We start from the raw sequence: 20,062 nt of genomic DNA on the forward strand, positions 1-20,062 counted from the left end.
GTGGAGTCTTCTTTAAGCCAACTTTGCTGTAAATAAAGAGAGAGATAAACAAACTGATATTTCCCTTATGACCATGTAGCAATGGTATATGAGGAAATAAAGTTTTGCATTTTAAAAGCATGTGAAGAAATATCAACTTACGTAAGCACTTTGTCTTTCATTGACGGCTCTACAGAAAAGGAGACAAAAATAACATCAATGTTTATATGACAAGAGCATGGCAGATTCATCATGTTATAATCTTAATGCTGGGTGATGTTTTCCAGTATAAGCATCTTCAAGTATTTTTAAGGGTTAAGGTTAGGGTTTCTCTATGCAGCCCATTAGTTCAAGCTATTTTAGTTTCTGTCTCTTTGAGGCCCCCTTCCCTGAGGAGCCTTCTCTGTTCTGATTGGTTAGCTCCAAGACACAACCAGCACCAGAGGCTATGTAAACAAACAGTAGTAGGTTTTCACATATTTTAATGTTCTTTACTCAAAATGTAGACTTCTCAAATACTTCTGTACTTAAATCCTATCAGAAATATGAGAGTGCATGACCAATGACAATCTTTTGTTATCAAAAAGAGTAAGTAGAGGTAACTTTGCAAGCAAAGTGTTCAGAGCAGGCTGAGGCCTTGGCTTTTGACTCTCGGGGAGCATTTTCACATACGTTCATCACACGTTTTTAGTTCACCTTTGACCAAATTTAACAGAAATGAGAATTCATAATGCTATGAAAATAACAGAAAAAAGTATTTGATTTCCCCTTTAAAAAGTCAATTCACCCCAATCTCAGCCTTACAAATAGCTCCGTCTTTGAGATGTGTGCCTCAGCCGTCTTCATAAACACACTCATTTGGTGTCCATTTACTCTGCATCTGAGAAATCACTGCCAAGAGTTTTTAAAGGTAACCTTTTGTCAGATTATACCTTGTACCCAGGTCAGTCAGATGTTGCTATTGGACTTTTTCAATGTAATTTCTTCAATACTGTGTTTAACACAAATCTCTCCACATGTACTGTAATGTGGTAACAACAAAGATACACATCTCAAAACCTGAGCAGATAAACCACCTCTGATTCAATACCTCCAGAGATAAGATAGAAGGATTTTTTTTTTCAATGTGTGAGTGTTAAGTGTTAAGGGGGTAGATGGGCTGTTGAACTGACACATTAAATTTCCACCCACCCTTTTTCTTGCAGCACTTTTTGCATTTGTACTTGCAGCAGAACTGCACAATGCCAATGGTGAAGAGGATCGCCAGAATGCCAAAACCCACTGCGATCCCAACTGCCGTAGAGTTTACCCTGCTCCCTGTAAATGCAGTGAGGTAATTATATCATAGCCATAGATATACACATTATCACTGATTGCCTTACTAACATTTGAAGAGCAACAAACAAGTTGATTAAATGACAAAAAGGTAATGTTTGTATATTTCAGAGCTGGACTTAAATGATTAGCAACTGAAATAGTCTGTCTGGCTGACTGAGCCTAATTGGATCAATATCAATATGTCTGTTCATTATGAGTGAATATTCACTCTGATGGAATTAGATTGGAGAATCAATCTCCTTGGCTTCATTAGCAGTCTTTGGAGAGGTATTAGAGTGACAAGTGCAGAGAAAGTTTAAGAGACAAAAATACAGCTGGCACATAACCTGAACATTTTCTATGCTTATGCATTTTTTAACTGCACAAGCATCGGCAGCAGAACCAAAACAACTCTATACTACTGCACTTTTTAAGCTTTATTCACAGTTTCGCACTTTCCAAGCAGCAACTAAATTATGTTGTATAATGTATCATATACAGTAATGACAATCCAATATACTGGCCTTGTGGATTCAAAATAATTTAATATTTTAAAAGTTACCAGCCAAAGCTGCATGTAATTTTCAGTTCAAAGAAACCAGCAGATCTCAGGGATTGTCAAATGTACAATCAGGATCCAAACAAAACATGAAGAGATAATAGATCCAGAAAGAAAAACATTAGTTTAACATTTGTCAGCAATCAATGTTGTAAAATTACAATTCGTGTAGCAAGAAAGTTGAGTTTCAATCACAGACAGAAGAAGTGTTTGTAAGTTGCATGCGTCACAAACACTGCAAAGAGAAATGAAATTAAGTGTCTCAGCTGACTCTTACCACCATTCCCCATTGCTGACAAGCCAGGATGACAGATGTTATATCTTGTCCGTCTTCTCCTTTCCTCCCTGTCCGTTTGGTGTTGAACTCTGTCACTTACTTCCTTGACTTTACAATAAATCAGTAAAGTCTTGATTTGTCTTGGCTGTGGATAACCAAAACAGAATACTCCCTCGTCTTTGTTCTTTGCCTACATCTGCTTATCCATGTCCCCATACCAGACATTCTTTTAAACCTGCCTTACCTGTCTCCTACCTTCCTTTCAGTAGCTAAAGTTGGAACAAAGTAGATCTGACGAGCCATCGTTCTCACATGATGGACAGGTATGCTTTTTGCAGGCCATACATTTCGATTCACTCTGAAGTGCTTTGATACTGTGCTAGTCAAAAAACAACATTTCATGCTTTGTGTGACTGTATCACACAAATTAACAGGAAACACAAAGAGAAACTCAACATGAAATGCACTCCTCTTGTCCCTCATACTCCCATCACCCAGCATCTTGCAGCCTTTCTTCTCTCTCTCTCTCTCTCTCTCTCTCTCTCTCTCTCTCTCTCTCTCTCTCTCTCTCTCTCTCTCTCTCTTTTGAATAACAAATCTTTACCAGACAGCCAGGTATTAACACCTGATTCAAGTGGTTTATGATGACCCCTGTTGGATGACTATGGTATTACACTTCTACATTATCATTGAAAATAATGGTGCAAACACTTGATGAAACCTAATCTAAATTGGGTTTTGAAAAAGTGCTGAAACATCTTACTGAAGGGAAATGTTTTTGACTCATAAATGTGGTATTTAATACATTTTACACATTAACACTTTCTACTTTAAGCAATGCTTTGTCATCGTGCTGTTATATATATAGGGTTGCTGGGTTTTCCTCACCAACGCCTCTTCATACAGTTCTTGAAACTAACTCTCGCTATATTATAGAATATAGAGTGGGGAAGTACTGTTGTCATGTACTTACTGTAAATACGATTATTTATATACTGCTATGATTCCAGGATTGAATAAACCCTTGCATTCAGTTTTATATAACTCATGTTATTCTCTACATGATTGTTTTGTGATTCACTTTATACTTCTTTCATAGATTGTTATGATTGTTGGAGTGACATGTAATTAGTGTATTCAAATTGTAGTTGGTCTAATATATAACGGCCTTGTACTCTTTAAGAAAAGAAAACATACACAAGAGTAGAAATAGACATGGTGCTTAATCATAGTAACCCTAACACTTAATGAGTTGGTTTACTAGTAAGATGCATCGAAGCTCAAAGCAAACAAAAGTGTCACCGCTTATCTTTGAGATGTTATCAGTTCTTAGTGGTGGAGAGTTTCCTGTTATTTAACTTACGTGGGTGATTTACACTTTGACATCACAAGTCCAACAGCAGAAAATTATTCAGAACATGTGTATATACCTACATAGTTTATTCCATTTGCTCACATTTACCTTATCCCATGATGTGGGTGAGTAACTGCATCTTATCTTACACTGATTGATTACAACTGAACTCAAATTCCCTCTTCCATTCGTCATATTCCTTTATGTATTTATTCATTCATAAATGTACTGTTAATCCAATACTGTTTTTTTCCTCCCTTGTCTACACTTAACAAATGAGTGCAGAGGAATTGGGGCCTTTTGTCAATTACTAGATTCAAACATTCTTATTTCCTCAGTCCTCTATTATCTCTCTATTATATCTGGAAAATTAGCTAGGTCAGTTGGCCATTTTTGGAGATGGCAACATCTGTCGGTCCACCGCTTTGGTTCAGAATGAAATACTACAACTGTACAACTTATACAGTCATGATTCCTAGAGGATGAAGCCTACTGACTATAGTGATTCTAATACTTGCATAGTACCACCAGCAGGGTTACATTTATGGTATTTTTGTATTTAGTGTCTTGACCACTATTGGATGGATTGTAGTAAAAATTTAGCACATATATCCATGGTGTCAGAATTTACCAGATGGATTTTTTGGTGATTGCATAATAAGTTGCATAATAAGCATATTGTTACATTTCTCAGCAGACAGTAAAAACACTTCCTCTTACTGTAAATCCATTATTTTATATATTATCAGTCAAATGCAGTGGATAGCGTCTGACACAATAACACTATTAACAAAGGTTTTTGTATAGTATATGGCCAAATAAAGCTCTACTTTGTGTTTAGTGCTAATTAGCTAATGTTGGCATGCTAACATATTGAATATTAAGCTGCTAAACATCAGCGTTAACATTGTCATTAGCGTTGCCTGAAATCCCTCCTTGTTTACTATATAGTGCACTATATTTTTTTTAAATGTGTGTGTCCTGCGTGTGAATGCGTACACTACAGCGTCATTGCTTTTCATCATGAATTGGAGAAGCTGAGTAAGAAAGAGTGAGTAATGGAAGATGAAGAAATTAGGATATATAGAAATAGAAGTTGTTAATTGTTTGGCCCTGGCAATCTGTGAGGCAAAGATCGACAGTAGCAGAATGGAAAAGGGAAAAAAATGTTTGTCAGTAACAAACTGTGATCTGCCTGTTCTGCAATGAAAATGTTTAGTTTTGGCAGTCATGTTTGGTTCAAATGGGCTACACTTATATGTAATCCAAATTTGGTTCTATGCATGACACAATTTTTCCACATAATCGTTTGAATTTAGATTTTGCCTTTGAGACTGTATGTTTAGACTTGGCAAAAGTAAACATTATGATATGCAATATAACAACGCTATTTAGCAATAATAATGTCATCATTATGCAGATAAAACATTAAAAGATATATAAGCTATCTCAATAAAAACTGAAATTATGAACTACATAAATTATAAATAGTGGGTCAACTTATATAATTTCATACTATAATACCTTGTTTAACTTGTTTGACCTTAAATATATGTCTGTATGTGTGCACCCTCTGAGTGGTAAATAGAGAAAAACATTTTCAGGAAATCTTTTTGGCATTTGAATTTCATATTACCGTCACATCACACAGACAAGTATCACCAATCTTCCTGACAGCAATAATACAAAGCCCTTTACCTATGATGATCTCATCTACTGTATCACTGTCATGGGATGGCATTGGATGCAGGGGCTACATGTAGTTTACTGACGTTGCATAATAAGTATATTGTTACATTTCTCAGCAAACAGTAAAAGCACTTCCTCTTACTGTAAATCCATTCTTTTATATAGTAACAGTCAAATGCAGTGGATAGCATCCGACACAATAACACTATTAACAAAGGTTTTTGTCCCCACAGGAGAACAACCAGACCAGGATCACTGAATTTTTGGAATTAAACATAGTAAACATATGATTTTGGATCAAAAACCTTGTTATAACTTTTGGTGTAGCTTGAATGTCTCTTATACAGACCAGATGTATCTTTTTTTCCCCTTCTTCTTTCTTTTGTACTTCACTTTTGTGCGTCACTTTCAATAATTTTCCAAGTTTCCATTCTCAAAAACCAAACTGATTTGTATGAAAACCTGCACCATATGTGGCTGTGTAGGCATGCAATCGTTAGAGTCCAGGGAACGTGAAATGTGAAAGTGTTAATCATTTACTTTTTATCATTAATGCTGCAACCTTGCAGTACCTCCCTATACCGTTTCTCCAGCAGAGGAGTCAGGTTTCACAAAATGCACACCTGTGTGGACAAAGACAGGTGTCTGGAATGGTAGGGTGACTTTGATGGTAGTATGAGGTAACGTGTCTGTGAAAGAGAGAGAGGGAGAGAGAGAGACACACACATTGAAGTGGAGGGCAGAGAGGTGAGGTGAAGGAACTTTTGAGAGTTGTCACCTGTTGAGCGGATAAAGGACGGCTGAGAAACTCTTCAGAGAAAGAAACAGAATTTTAAGGCACCGTTCACTTTTCTCCACTAACTGACTCACCAACCCTCAGATGTTCTTTGCAACGGACTCGTCGCTACATGTCAGGTGAGGAAGAGTACAGTGGTATAAAAAATCATGTCTGCATGTGTGTACTCATGATCTGTTTTTTTTTTTATTATTACTTCCTTACTGTCATGGCACCTTGATAAGTGTTGCAAGTCATAGATGATTTTTATATAAGGGATAGGTTTCTTTGAATCATAAAAGGACTTTAGTCCATCTTTAATCAAGTTTCCACTCAACTTAAGGAAATGTTTCTTATCAGCATGTCTGATAAGAATACATGATTTTTTATAGGTGCCCTTTGAGTCCTTAATTGTATTTTATGGTATGATTGAGGCCCTCCAAAGTTCTGGAGCACAATGAAAGAAACAAAGAAAGTTTTAGTTGTTAAATTGCGATAGATTAAACAACATTACAGATTAAACTGATTAAATGAAACCAAATTTAACACCTGATACCTGATTTGTATCCTGATAGCACGTGAGCTGTTTTCCATTTTCATGTTGTTTATTTTGTTAAAAAATTTACTTTTATATGACTCAAAAAGATATTAAAAAGAATTAAAAATGCTCCAATGTGACATAACAAATCTTGGTTTCCCAGTAGTTAGCACAGCATTTAAAGCTGTTGCTGTTTTGTTTCCTTTAGTCAGCAATAGATAAACTAGTTACATTTTGCAAAGATGTTTATAAGAAAATAAATACAATAAATGTTTGAAAATGGCTCTAACTGTTTTAGTAGGTAACACAGTCTACATTGCATTGTTAATACAAAAATCAATGCAATTGGCCTGCATTCATCTGTTAATATGTAACCCATTTGGAGGACTGTTTGTGTTGCTCAGGAAGTCAACAGTGGGTTTGGTTGTATTTGAACTCTGCATGCACCAAAAAAAAAAAAAAAAAAAAGAAGAAGAAAACACCCACATCTTAGCAGCAACATGAAGAATAACAAATAAATGCATTTCATGGCTCTGATGCAGACTGTGAGTTTGGCCGTCATACTGTGATGGCTGATTACTAGAAACATGAAGCAGTTTGACTCAGCAGAACAATAAAAGCTTAGAGTCAAATGACAATAGATTCATGGGATCTTTTAACTGCTCTCATCTTCTCTTTCATAGCATATGCAAACATCTTGTCAGGCATTGTTCAACCATGTCAGACTATCAGACAGGATAAACACTGCGACTGCACATGTAGTAATCTTTGTGGGAAGTGAGCTGAATTAGTAATTAAGTGATTAATCTATATGCATATATCATACACATTATACATTTTGTAACCCATCACTATAGAAACTGGCATCTACATGAACATATTGCCTCCTCTTTGTAATGTGACTTAAATTAAGTTCTGTCAGCTACACACAATATACTGCAACACACAAAACAGGGTGTAGCCTCTAAATGTCTTTTCAACTTTATGGCAATCTGGATTACAGCAAGTTTAACAGAAGCTATTGGTTGAAAGCTTCTTTGTTCTGAAAATGTCCAGAGATCTACCTACATTAACGTATCCATCTACTTTATAGTCTGAGACCATTTCTGAGCCCATTAACCAAGTTTTCGAAGTGGTTGGGAGTGAGCGTTAAGGTTCATTGCATTTAATAGTCCAGGTCAAGCAACACAATCAGCTGCTGTTTATAACAATGGGTCTTTTTTCTTCAGCCAGCCTTATCAGTCCTTTTATCACACTCACTTGTCTGTGGTCAGTGTCCCAAAACATCGGCAGTAGTTTTATATCTAAAAGCACTGACCTACAGTAGTCACCAGAGTGGTCATTGAACGCATACTTAAGGAGTAATTTAACACTTGACTCACATATAGGACTGTAATGTGCAGCTGTATTGGTCTCTGTGGGATGATACCTACATGTATGTTGCACTTCTGGCCACAATCCATCAGAGCCATTGACATCACAGATTTACAGTAGGTCCACCAACAGTTTTGACAAGCTGTGTTTGAACACAAAGAAATTGGTCTGCACACCTGTGTAATTCTATTTTGAATTAACTTTTAATTTTCCATATAATTTGAGTATTCAAATAGGAATTTTCAGTATATGTTGCACACCTTCAGCTGTCACATTCTTGTTATGATCATTCCACGAAACGTGGCAGACCATGAGTCACAATCTGATGTCAGACAGGAATTCCTGACTGATACTGACTTCTTATTACACTCCAAACCGTGCATGAGAAAACATGTCAGCCTCCAAGCAGATTACCGCACACACACAAACCATACCACTTCTTGTCACTTTTGTATGCGTGTGTTTGTGGGTGTGTGTGTGTACTTTGTCACGTCTACATTTTTGCATTTGTTTTCATGGCTGTGTGGGTGTATGTCTGGGTAAAATTTGGGTAGCAAAGAGTCTAAGAAGTGAAGGACAAAAAAGCAATAGTGTGCTTATGCCCAGGGGGGTTTTAAAAGTTGGAGGTGGGAGGACATGTGGGAGGAGGGACAAAACTGAGGAAGTTACACAGGTAAGCAAAGGTGGAGAGAGAGAGAGAGAGAGAGAGAGAGAGAGAGAGAGAGAGATAGAGAGAGAGAGGAGGGTTGAAGTGTCAGGTTACCTAGAATTTGTTTTGTTTTGTTTTGTTAGCAGGGCTTGGTCCCTCTGAATCTGCCAAATGTTGGAAGACAACTCTACACACTAGCAGTCTTCTTCAAGCCGGATTCAGTTACACTGCCGTAGAAAGGAAAGGTGAGGGAGGGAGAGAGGAAAAGGGGGAGAGAGAAACAAAATCAAACCAGGTTGTGCAGTTGAAGCCAGTGGAGTAGGAAGCTGCGAGGAATAGAACGAGGGACTTACAGGGCACAGTGAGTTTTTGGAGAGTTCCACCTCCAGGGAGGGAGGGCTACGTTTTGCTCTGTGCTCCACTTCTGATGAGGAGTATCTGGGCCTTACTGAGAGGAACAACTGCATCATGTGGGTGAGTGAAACTGGAAGTGGAAGTGGAATCAATGGTGGTTTGCGTTGGAGGAGGCATCTGAAGAGAAGCATTACTGTATTTTCCAAGTGACCAGTTTGTTCACATTATGGTAAAAAAAAAAAAAAAACATCTCAGCAAACTAGTTAGTCTGAGTTCACTTCCTTTTGCACAACCAGCTTCTGTAATGTACACACAGCTGTTTTGCATGTTGGAAATGCCATCAGCAATTACATCTTACAGCAGTCTGTTGATGTGTTTTAGCACGTTCTTCTTCACACGTAGAATCTTTGTAAAGGTGTGTGGCAGCTTCTGTTACCTGTAGGTCAAAATATATGATTTTGTTGTTGCATTTGGTCAGCATATAAAGTCATTAGTTATTATAAGTTATTTCATATGAATGAGCGCAAATGTGTACACCTGCTCCTGTTTGAGCGCAGCCCAGAGTAACTCAAAACTAATTGAAGTGGGCACTTCTGTCCATATAAATGAATACTATCTGCTTGTTTGTGTCTCTAAATATCTAACTTTGTGCAGACTACAGTGGTCTAGATATCTGCCTTTGATTAAATTTCATCCAACATGTCATGAGTAGTTTATCAAAAGGCCTTTTGTGAACGTTTCAGTTAAGAGTAACATAACCCAACAAAGCTGAGAAGCAGCAAGGGGAACAACTCGCCTGAACAAAAGGTTTACCATGTCAAAGCTTTTATTTGTTGAGGCAGTCTCCAACTGACCTAGTTATGCTTTTTTCACTGGACCTGTTCCCACTAAAACTGGGTTAACTGTCATGAAATGGTCACAGCTGGCTAACTGGTTACTTGTTTGTTTTTGGTCTGAATCATGAAATAAATTGTATTAGTCACAGCACCAGTGATGTTTTTCCAGTGGTGTCACCTTGTTGTCTTGTTATGACAACACAGAACCTGTATTTTCAGGTATGCTTTTGTACACTCTCGGCAACATGATTTTTCTTAGCCATCTATCTGGCTTCCCAGGTTGCTTGGACCTCCCACTTTTTCTGTGCTGTGTCATTCATACTGCCTTTATTCCTCTCCAACTTATCTAACTCATATGAGGCTTTCCTTCACTCCCTATGCTGTATAGCATGAGAGAATAAAATGCTGTATTTGACGTACAATAAATATGTTATAATTAGAATAACCCTTCAATTAAAAAAAAAAAGGAATTGGGTGAAGATAGGGTGCCTTAGAGTCAATTACATCCTGTTACATAAAGGGAATAGTATATGGCTATAAACTCATTAAATCAATCAACTCTCAGGTGCTGATCACTCTGTGTTCAATATATAAATATATATGAGAGATTTGATGACACAACATATAAAATGAAGAACAAGCTGTCTGACGCACGCAGTAGACGGTTAAAAAGTCTCTCAGCAAAACAGTGTCAGCTGATTGACAGCAGGATAAAGAGAGCTGCCTTCCAAACAAAAAAGAACCTGCCCAACATCGTTTTCTCCTCTCTCTTTACGGAGAGTACAAATTGTAGTTCATCCTTGTGTTTGAAATGACTTACAAGAGCTAACTGTAGACATGAAACAGCTGCATCGGCAAATTAACTTTCATATCTCTCTCACTTCAAAGTTGATTTGAGCATGTACAGTAGAGTTGACCTGCTTGTACAGAAACATGCAAGTGAAGGGGAATTTATCTAGCACAGTAAAGCAGAAGTGAAATTAGAGAACAGTGCATATCTGTGTTCCCAATTGGCTGTTTTATATATGCAGTTATGATTCTGGCAATTTCATGTTTAGTCAAAAAAACTCTGCACTATTTATATCTGTATCGTCTAGTGCATATACTGTAAACATGTGTATAGTTCAGTGAATGAAAAGCAGTGAGTAAGAGACAAAGGAAGAACAGCAGGTAGACGTCGTTCAGACTGTCAGTCTTTATCTAAACACTGTGCCATCTGCTGAAATCCTCCAAACAGGCCACTGATGACCTCTGTTTGTGCACAAAGAAACAGGTTTACATTTGAGTAAGTTCAGCATTTTAAAATGTGATGAAATAAATCAAGTGTTAACATACTGTTAATTCATAATTTATTGTTTTGTTTTGTTTTTTAAAGAATATTGTATTTCTAGAAACTGCAATATTCTTTTTGTTTAGTCTTTTTAGTGGAAAAACAAGAATATGAGTCATGAATTTATTGTTTTAGTAATAGTAAGTAATAATCTCCACAAAGATTCTTTTTCAAGGAATTGTTCAACAATATGAAAAATACAAGCAGCCTGGCTACGTCCAAAGGTTACAAAAATCTGTATACTAACACAATAAGTAATGTCTTATATCTTGTTAGTTTAATCCATCACACAAGTCCCTACTTAAAGAGATTGCCTGCACACTGACAAAAAAACAGAAGAGCCTACCAGGATGCAAAAGAATGAAATTGCACTGTTGCTATTGGCTACACACACCCGACGGGATTTTTGGAAAGCCTGGGTTTAAAAGCATAAACCTTGTCACGGTCCTTAATCCATACAAAAACTTGTACTCAGGTTTCCAGACTTTGTGCTAACCTGAGCTAACCAGCTGCTTGCAGTAGCTTAATCTTTGTTGAACCAAAATGAGCACAGTATTGTTCTTCATCTAACTTGATTGGAGACTGGAAAGTCAGGACATACCATGTGACAACACTGTATTTACCAGGTGTTTGCGCTCAGATAGTCATTAGTAAATGGTAAATACAAGCCTTGATCTAGACAATGAAAAGCCCAGTGCACTGCTAGGGTTACCACTTTACTCGTTAACAGCAGTGTAACTTCCTCATAATGAATTTGAAAATGTTTACTTATACACAAATCAGTTATAGTCTGTGCCAGGCTAGACTATCTTCTGGGAAGAAGCCTAGTCATCATATGGTTAGGCAACCATAGGAACCTCTAAATCTGACAGACTGCAAGATGATTAACAAAAGACATATTTCTGCTAGTTTTCAGACTTTTCTGTCATCTTGTTACATTTTTCTCATTATGTATGACATATTGTCATCTCTTCAGGCCTGAAAAAGGGCATTGAGCTCAAAATGTCACTTCCTATTAAATCTACCTGCATTGGGCATTGCAGTGTGCTGACTTTTGTCTTACTTTTATACATTTGTTCTTTGGTCCAGCACCTGCTTACTCTGGATGTGTGTGTCTAATATAAACTTTTTTTTAATACAAACTCTTCAGGCCTCCAATTTTTCAAATGAAAAGAATCTGGAGAATCACACGAACTGCTCACAAATATGCACAACCTGCGTACACTTCTACCTTTGAAGGGATCAAAACAAAAAAAGTTGGGAACCACTGCTTTAGGAGATCTCAACTGCTTGTTCGGAAAAAAACTGCTGTCACTCAGTGACACACAGTCTGTAATTTTTTCGACTGCATACACAATACAACTGAACTGACTGAACTGTGCAATTATGCAACTATGACACATTATATCTTGCTCTGGGATACGTAAGCAGCTTTAGTCTGGCTCCTGTCAATAAAGGGCGGTCACCCCTCTCACTATACCACCCCGTAACATCACAGTATGTACTATCTCCACAATAGCAATTGCGCTTAAATGGGAGAATGGGTCCCAGTAGACCCAGCCACAATACACCCCACTCTACTGTACATTCAGAGTCTATCACTTTCATGGCAGGGACAGGGATAAGAGATAGTGACAACAGCATATGGGAACTGCCCGCAGCACGCAGAGGGATAGACATATCCAGGAAGGCACATATATGTAATATGACAACTTAAATCCGCACACTATGTTCCATATGTACACAATTGATAATCCTTTGTGGCTCCACCCTTGGATATGCATTGTATTAGACATCTGTTTTACACATGGTTCAAGTGTTGTAGGTTATGTAGCATTTTGGACCTAAAGATGCCACTTATTCTAATATACAGTATATTTAAACAACGTATCACCTAAACAGAGAAATCACATAAGCTCAGATAACTACACACGTATGGAAACATACACACAAAATTACCACAGTCACATAGCTACACTTCAGCGAGACACACACACACACATACGTTTCCTGTATATTTTCATTGTTGTTTTGACACCTGTGTTGACACCTTTGTGATTGTTTCCTCAGATCGCCCAGCTGCCGGAGGAAAGCACCAGACCATTGAATCCTAGACGGACTGGTAAGCTGTGTTTTGCTGACAATATTGCTGATGGAATTAATACTCAAAAATGTGAAAATGTAGTGAACAACAGTACCGAGAACTTTTAGCCCATTTAGTGCACACTTCTCTTTCCATCTTGACTTCTCTACTCCCAAACCACCATCTTTTTTCTCTCTTCCTGTTTTGCGATTTCTATTCTCTCATCTTTCTTTCCTTTTACTTCTTTTATCAATGTATGATCTTTTTTTCCTCCCTTCTTTCTAGTGGTTCCACAGCCAGGCCGCCACAGAAGGCCCATGACGGCTCCAAAGACTCAGAAAGACAAGGCGTCTAAGAGGAAGAAAGTGTTGCTTACTGTCCTAACAGTTATTGTGCTGTTAGGCATACTGGTGACAGCAGGATACTTTAGTGAGTCACAATTCAAGCAGTTTTCTTCCAAGAAGACGTGTAAAATTTGTATTAGGATTCAGTTTCATTCACTGCATATCAGATCATTCAAGCAAAATGTTATCCTAATATGACTGTGCTCTGCCCGTCTCTTTCAAACTGTCACTCCTTCATCTTCCAGTTAAGCAGCTCATTGACAGCAAATACTTCTTCTGCAAGCGTTCAGTAAAGTTCATCCCAATAGACAAAGCCTGTGATGGAAAGGATGACTGTACTGGGGGAGAAGATGAAATTACTTGTGTGTCAAGCTTTACGGTCAACACTACATTCCCAGGTAAACAAACACCTGAGTCACCAAATCTCACTTTGTCTGTGTTACCACACACACAAAAACAAAACTTGACTTCAATGACTTTCTTTCCCTCATCACAATTCCCCCCTTCAGTGCGTCTCATGTCAGGCAAGAGTGTCCTACAGGTGTACAGTCCCGGCTCAGGATGGCGGAGTGTGTGTACTGACGACTGGACTGAGCAGCACACACAGACAGCATGTAAACAGCTAGGATACACAAAGTGAGTTTATGCCATCAAGGGATGAGTCCATCACATAGATTATGTTGCCAACTTAACAACAGGACTGTAAAATGTGTTTTGCCAGTGTGAGATAAATGACCTGAAACATTTCCCCATTTCATGTCTTAACAGTAACCCTCAAAGCAGCAGCGTCCCAGTCGACACTCTAATATCTGCCATGAAAAAAGGACCATTCACAGCTGTCAGGCCTGCTACTACAACTACACCCATACATAAAGCTACCATTGACCGGTAAGAAAGGCAACACATTAGGAAGCATTTCAATGCTGCAAATTTGTTTTGACAAAAACAAGAATTAATAATGCAAAGGACAACAACTTAAAACTAATGCTAATTACTTGTAAGTTACAGTTAAAACTACTGAAGCTAAAAGTGTGAAGCTCTAAGTAATTTAAATAATTATTCATGTGCAACTGTTTTCATGGTGTGAGCTGATGTGGGTTATTAATACCTCAAACCACAATTTGCAAGCTCCACTGCTCCAAGGTGCTGCTTTCTAGTGAGAAGGAACCTAGGTTAACCAGAGAGAACTGTGTGTAAAAGGCAGATTTAAACCTGCAGTGTCTCCCCCTTCTGGCAGTAAGAGTGAACAGTTACCTGGATGCAACTCTGTGTATAAGCCAGTCCTCGTCACTACTGTTGCAGTTGTAAAACAGTGGATAGACTGTTTTGAGCAATACAACCCCAGCAAAACCACTAATTTGATCCATTTGGTCCAATAACATTTGGAAAATGTAGAAGAGCCTTACAATTAACTTATTTTATCCTTCAAGTTAGCAGAAGGATAAACCAGAAGTTATCCAGCTCAACCATTGGAGGTCCCGTGTGGGCACTCTTCAGGTCTGGCCATCCAATCATTGTTGATATAAAAGCATCACTATGGGTATACCAGCATTTTAAAACTCCAGTATGCTGTGAAATACAGAGAGATTTATCCGGTGGTGACATGATTAATCAGCATTATTAGAATTTGAATGTAACGGATGTTGATTTATACGGAAAAGTCCCACACTCCTGCTTTAAAGCCACATAAAAATATACAAGCGACTTTTGTTCACATAACCTACTATAATGTAATGCCTAATTTAAAAAATGTGTCAGTTTCTAAAACTATCTAATTTTGAATATATGAGGAGGCACCTGTTGAATCTCTGCATACACGTCTCTCTTCTTCCCCCTCTACATTCCTTTTCTATTTCGACATTTCAAATGTATGTTTGTTGGTTAAATCTTCCTTCTTTCTCTTTCAGCCTTTAACTTTTGTTCTGCTGGCTTCCCCCTCATATGCCTCTTGTACAGATGAGACAGGGTCTGTTCTCACAGTTTCTGTTCCTAAAAGAAAAATAAAATTCCACAGTTTTTGTTCCCTTTATGTTTTATTCCCCATGAAAGTGAACAAAACTGACAAAGCAGAACAGAAACAGAGAAAAAGTTCATCAGGGTGTTGAGGTTAGGTCAGGTTTAGGTAAACATTTGACATGTGCCTATTTTTTCAGTTGACTCTTTGTTTGGACATCTACGGTTTTCTCATAGCAACTACTGTAACAAAAAATATTTGATATATGTCTCTTTTTCTCCAATAGCAGTGCATGCAAATCCAGATCTGTGGTGTCTTTGACTTGTTCAGGTGGGTTTTATCTTTTGAAAATACCTCGCACATTGTTTACATGCTTTTCACAAGTCAAACTGCGGCTCATTAGTGGTAGGTGGAAGATGACATGGTTGTGTGACAAGCCCATGTTTGAAGGAAAATTTTGTTTTTTTCATTTTTTTTGTCAGACTGTGGACAGGTGGGATCCCAGGACCGTATTGTTGGGGGTACAGATGCTTTCATTGCGGACTGGCCATGGCAGGTCAGCCTACAGCAGGGTGGCCAACATACATGTGGAGGCTCGCTGGTGTCACCACGCTGGATAGTCACTGCCGCCCACTGCTTCATTGGGTGAGCATAATTTCCATGTACCATTTACACTGAATTTTCTTTGTGGTTGATATTAATAATCATACTCATGCTTCCTCTTCTCTTCATGGGTCTTGCAGTAGTAAAAAGGAGTTGACTAGGTGGAGAGTTGTGTCAGGCCGGACCTACATGGCCTCGCTGGGAGGCTCCTATGTGGACAGGGTCATAGTAAATGGTGACTATGATCCAGGACGAAATGACTATGACATAGCACTGATGAGACTCAGTAGCCCCATCAAAGTGGGAGGTTAGAGTTTAATTCATTACTCAGTAAAACACAGTCACAGATTCACACCAACACTAAACATGGTGACTTCATTACCTATTTTCTAAAAATGTCTAACAGTCAGTAAAATGACCTTGAGGAATCAACAGTTTCACCAAAGTCATGGATATTGTAATCATACAGGCTTTACTCTGCTGCCCTCTAGTGGTAAAAAAAATAATTAAACAGCAAACCATAGGTCAGCCTGTGTAATCACTTAATAATTTTCACCTGTGGCTTTAAACAGTCAAAACTATCATAAAAATAAAAACTTTTTAAGAATTATAAGACTGAATTTTCATAATGAATGCACTGTCCTTATCTTGTAGAGAGCCAAAAGCCCGTTTGTTTACCTCCAAAAGCCCTCGGCCTTGCCGCTGGCTCTTCATTGGTTGTGACTGGCTGGGGATATCTAAGGGAAGAAGGTAAACACAAACAAACACACCACCTTGTGAACATGAAAACGCATATCTCCTTGTCTTTGAGGTTGCCACAATCACTCAAATGCTGCATATCTGCTTTCCTTTTAGGAACGGTTTCCCCTTCACTTCAGAAGGCCCATATCCCTCTGATAGATCAGGCAAAATGTTCCAGCCCCACAGTTTATGGTAGTGCCATAACCCCAAGGATGATCTGTGCTGGTTTCCTGGAGGGCAAAGTGGATGCCTGCCAGGTAATGAACCACTGATCAAATCTACAGTATAAAATTTACATTAAAACTACAAAAGAAACAAACAAATACTTAATATTTGAATACATTTTTCAACTGGACTTCTTCATTTGAATCCATTGCTAATGGTACTACTTCAGGCTTTTTGTATTAGCTATCATTAGTAAATTTATCCAATATTAATATTCTTTTCTTGAAAGTGGTTTGGGTATGATAAATTGTGCTGTTTTGACCTCAGGGGGACAGCGGGGGTCCGTTGGTACACTCCACCTCGTCTCGTTGGAATCTGGTTGGAGTAGTGAGCTGGGGCGTCGGCTGTGCTAGGGAGAGAAGGCCGGGCGTCTACTGCAAAGTGGAAGAGATGCTCAACTGGATTAATACGGTCATTGAGGTAGAGTTGAAGAGAATGATCTGATTACTGTGTCTGATGAGGGGAAGGTCAAATTGATCTAAAAAAACAGTTAAGGTTGCAGTGGTTTGACAAAAGAATCAACATCCACCTACTGGCGTTTTTTCCATAGTTTCCAGCTGATTGAGTTGGGTCAGCTGAACCGCAGTTTGATGAACAGTGCAAACTTCATCTGCTGGGGAGGCTCCAGTAAAAGCTAATAAGTAGAGCTTAAGTTAACAATACTGACTGAGAACTACAGTATAGCATGGGTTTTGAGAGGAAATGACATCACAACAAAATGATTTCTACTTGAGGGCTTTAGTTCTACTTAGGCAAAAGAAAAATTACAAGTTAACAATACCTGCATTGTACAGTTACTGCTTTTAGTGTTTTGGCAAAATACAATTAATTCAATGACACAATGACAACAACTATGCATCGCTGATTTTTTTACTTTCATCCATGCAGAAAAACTCCTGATGTCCTCCATCACAATGACCAGCCAACACTAGACTCCAATCCATACTACCTTGCAGAGACTGTGAAGCTAAAATGAATCTTTTTGGGTTGTTTTTGTTTGTTTGTTATTTTTTTGAAGATGAAGATGCATCTGCAACAACATAGATGAACTGTTAAACACAGCCATAAACACTACATATGTACACAAACACACATTTCATTCAAACTTATGTCAGGTGTTGCTTGTGCCATTTCAAGTTCTTATCTCAGGGGAAAAGTATATTTATGTTGTTATCTGTCATTTGGCAGTTTGGGATCTTCATGGCAGAAAGCTGCTATTTTCAAACTAAAACTCTAAACAGACATTATTGCCTTGAGTTGTGACATTGTTTAAAACTACTAATTTTACAGATATTTGATCACTGGTGCTGACACAAGGACATAGAAACAACCATACAAACTGTTTTTAATTGGAATACAAAAGAATGACTGTTCCACCGACTCAGTGGTATTGGTTGGCAGTCGAGAAACTGTCCAAGGCACTCTGATTATAAGTTTAATAAACTGTGGATCGGTGAAGAAGGTGGATCTTACTATGTGCTATAATATATACTGTAGGTGTGCAATACATAATATGAGGTTTCATAAGGAAAACTGCTATGCAAAGAAAGGCAACAAAGCTGCGCTATATTAATGCCAACAGGAGTACTCGTGAAGCCTCAGGTTAATATCACTAATACTGTCCAGATGTTGCAGCTTGGTGCTGATTCAGTTGATCTGAAATATGTCCTAATTCAAGGGTAAATGCACCTTTTTCACAGCACAGATGATGTGCTTATGTCCTACAACAGAATGAGTTCTATGAGCACTTTACGTGGAGAGTGAGAATTACTTGACTTTACTGTATATGCCGATAATTCAAGTAGTTTGTCTTATAATGCACTGAAACTCTAATCACCCTTTATGTGTTCACGGTGCCTTTAGACTGAGATATCCAATCAGGAATTCAGCGTGCCTTAAGAAAACTTGCCATCGCTTGAAATTTAATAGTTAGTTTGTAGAATGTGTGCATTCAGGCAGTGCTATCATTATTTCTTCACTTTTCATTTAATAGTTTAATTTATGGCAAAGAATATCCGTCACAAAACAAATAAATACAATTTGGCACTTTGTGATTTAAGAAAGTAGCTAACCCTGTAATATATTGCATGATATTATAATAGCTGGATATAAATAGTATTTCTGTTAAGGTTTGTCAGGGGGCTGATAACGTGTCTGTATATATGGTATTTTTTGACATTTTCTTAATGTTTTAAATTTCTGTAAAAATGTTGTAAATATAATAAAGGTGTTGTTCATTAACTTGACTTCAGAACTTTTTTGTTAAAAAGTACTACAGAAGGTTTACCAGACAACAGTAAAAGTGTCACACAATTAACTTGATATACTATGCCAGTGCACATGCGTTGGAAACTGGATATTTTTTGTTCCATTCAATGTCTTTGTCTTCCCAAGCACACACCCTCTGACCCAAAGTTAACAAAAGGAACAATGGGGGTTGAGTAAATCATTTTATCTGTTGTGGACAAAAGATGATTTAAATTACCATTATCAGCTCAAATTTCATACTCAACATTTAGTATGACTGCTACTGCACATTGAAATGCTAAGACCTTCAGCAATGAACTTAAATCAACTGATAAATGAGAAATACCTTCAAAATTCCTAGATCATTAGAAAGATTTAGAAAGAAGTTGTCGATTTGCTTTGCTATGTTCCATCTTGACAAGATCCTAATTTTGACAACTGTGGGATACTTTAAAGTTTATCAAGTTATTTTCTGTGTGAATCACAGCATAAAAAAAATAGAAATTCTGCATTATGGTTGTATGCCTCCACCAACCAGTGAAGTTAGTTTACATCGATGTCTATCCAATATTTATAATGACAACTAAACGTGTGAATAATTTCCAGTGATAAACATGCTGTCTTCACCCAATGATGACCTTGCCACATTTAGCATATAAATTCTCGAGTTATGGCCAAAGATATGTTTTGTGAGATCACAGTGACCTTGATTTTAGACTACCAAAATATTATCAGTTCATCCTTGAATCCAAGTGGACGTGAATTGAAAAGGGGGATGCATATCATAATTCAAAGACAAAGAGAGTTTATATGAAAAAACATTTTTAATTGCAC

The 20,062-nt window shown here is 37.8% G+C and overlaps 1 protein-coding gene and 1 long non-coding RNA gene across 4 annotated transcripts; one reads left to right on the plus strand and one right to left on the minus strand.

The window, feature by feature from the left end:
* On the minus strand, positions 1–2,228 carry LOC128360903 (uncharacterized). The gene is made up of 4 exons (XR_008321526.1): positions 2,133–2,228; positions 1,171–1,296; positions 142–169; positions 1–26 (listed from the first exon to the last, which is right to left on the minus strand). It is a non-coding gene; the product is annotated as an uncharacterized LOC128360903 (long non-coding RNA).
* Positions 2,229–5,824: 3,596 nt separating this feature from the next.
* On the plus strand, positions 5,825–19,222 carry tmprss4a (transmembrane serine protease 4a). Of its 3 annotated transcripts, XM_053320816.1 has the most exons (13): positions 5,825–6,090; positions 13,102–13,153; positions 13,400–13,543; positions 13,704–13,856; positions 13,968–14,094; positions 14,227–14,346; positions 15,699–15,742; positions 15,895–16,057; positions 16,156–16,322; positions 16,670–16,765; positions 16,871–17,013; positions 17,249–17,401; positions 17,870–19,222. In XM_053320816.1, exons 3-13 carry the CDS (start codon positions 13,432–13,434, stop codon positions 17,879–17,881), a joined length of 1,290 nt encoding a protein of 429 aa, XP_053176791.1. In that variant the 5' UTR covers positions 5,825–6,090; positions 13,102–13,153; positions 13,400–13,431; the 3' UTR covers positions 17,882–19,222. The 3 variants fall into 3 exon arrangements, with proteins under 3 accessions (XP_053176791.1, XP_053176789.1, XP_053176790.1); XM_053320814.1 differs by lacking the exon at positions 17,870–19,222 and having other exon boundaries at positions 17,249–17,508; XM_053320815.1 differs by lacking the exon at positions 17,870–19,222 and having other exon boundaries at positions 16,159–16,322; positions 17,249–17,508.
* Positions 19,223–20,062: the final 840 nt, after the last annotated feature.

This window comes from Scomber japonicus, chromosome 6, assembly GCF_027409825.1.
Source record: "Scomber japonicus isolate fScoJap1 chromosome 6, fScoJap1.pri, whole genome shotgun sequence".
Classification (NCBI taxonomy): Eukaryota; Metazoa; Chordata; class Actinopteri; order Scombriformes; family Scombridae; genus Scomber; species Scomber japonicus.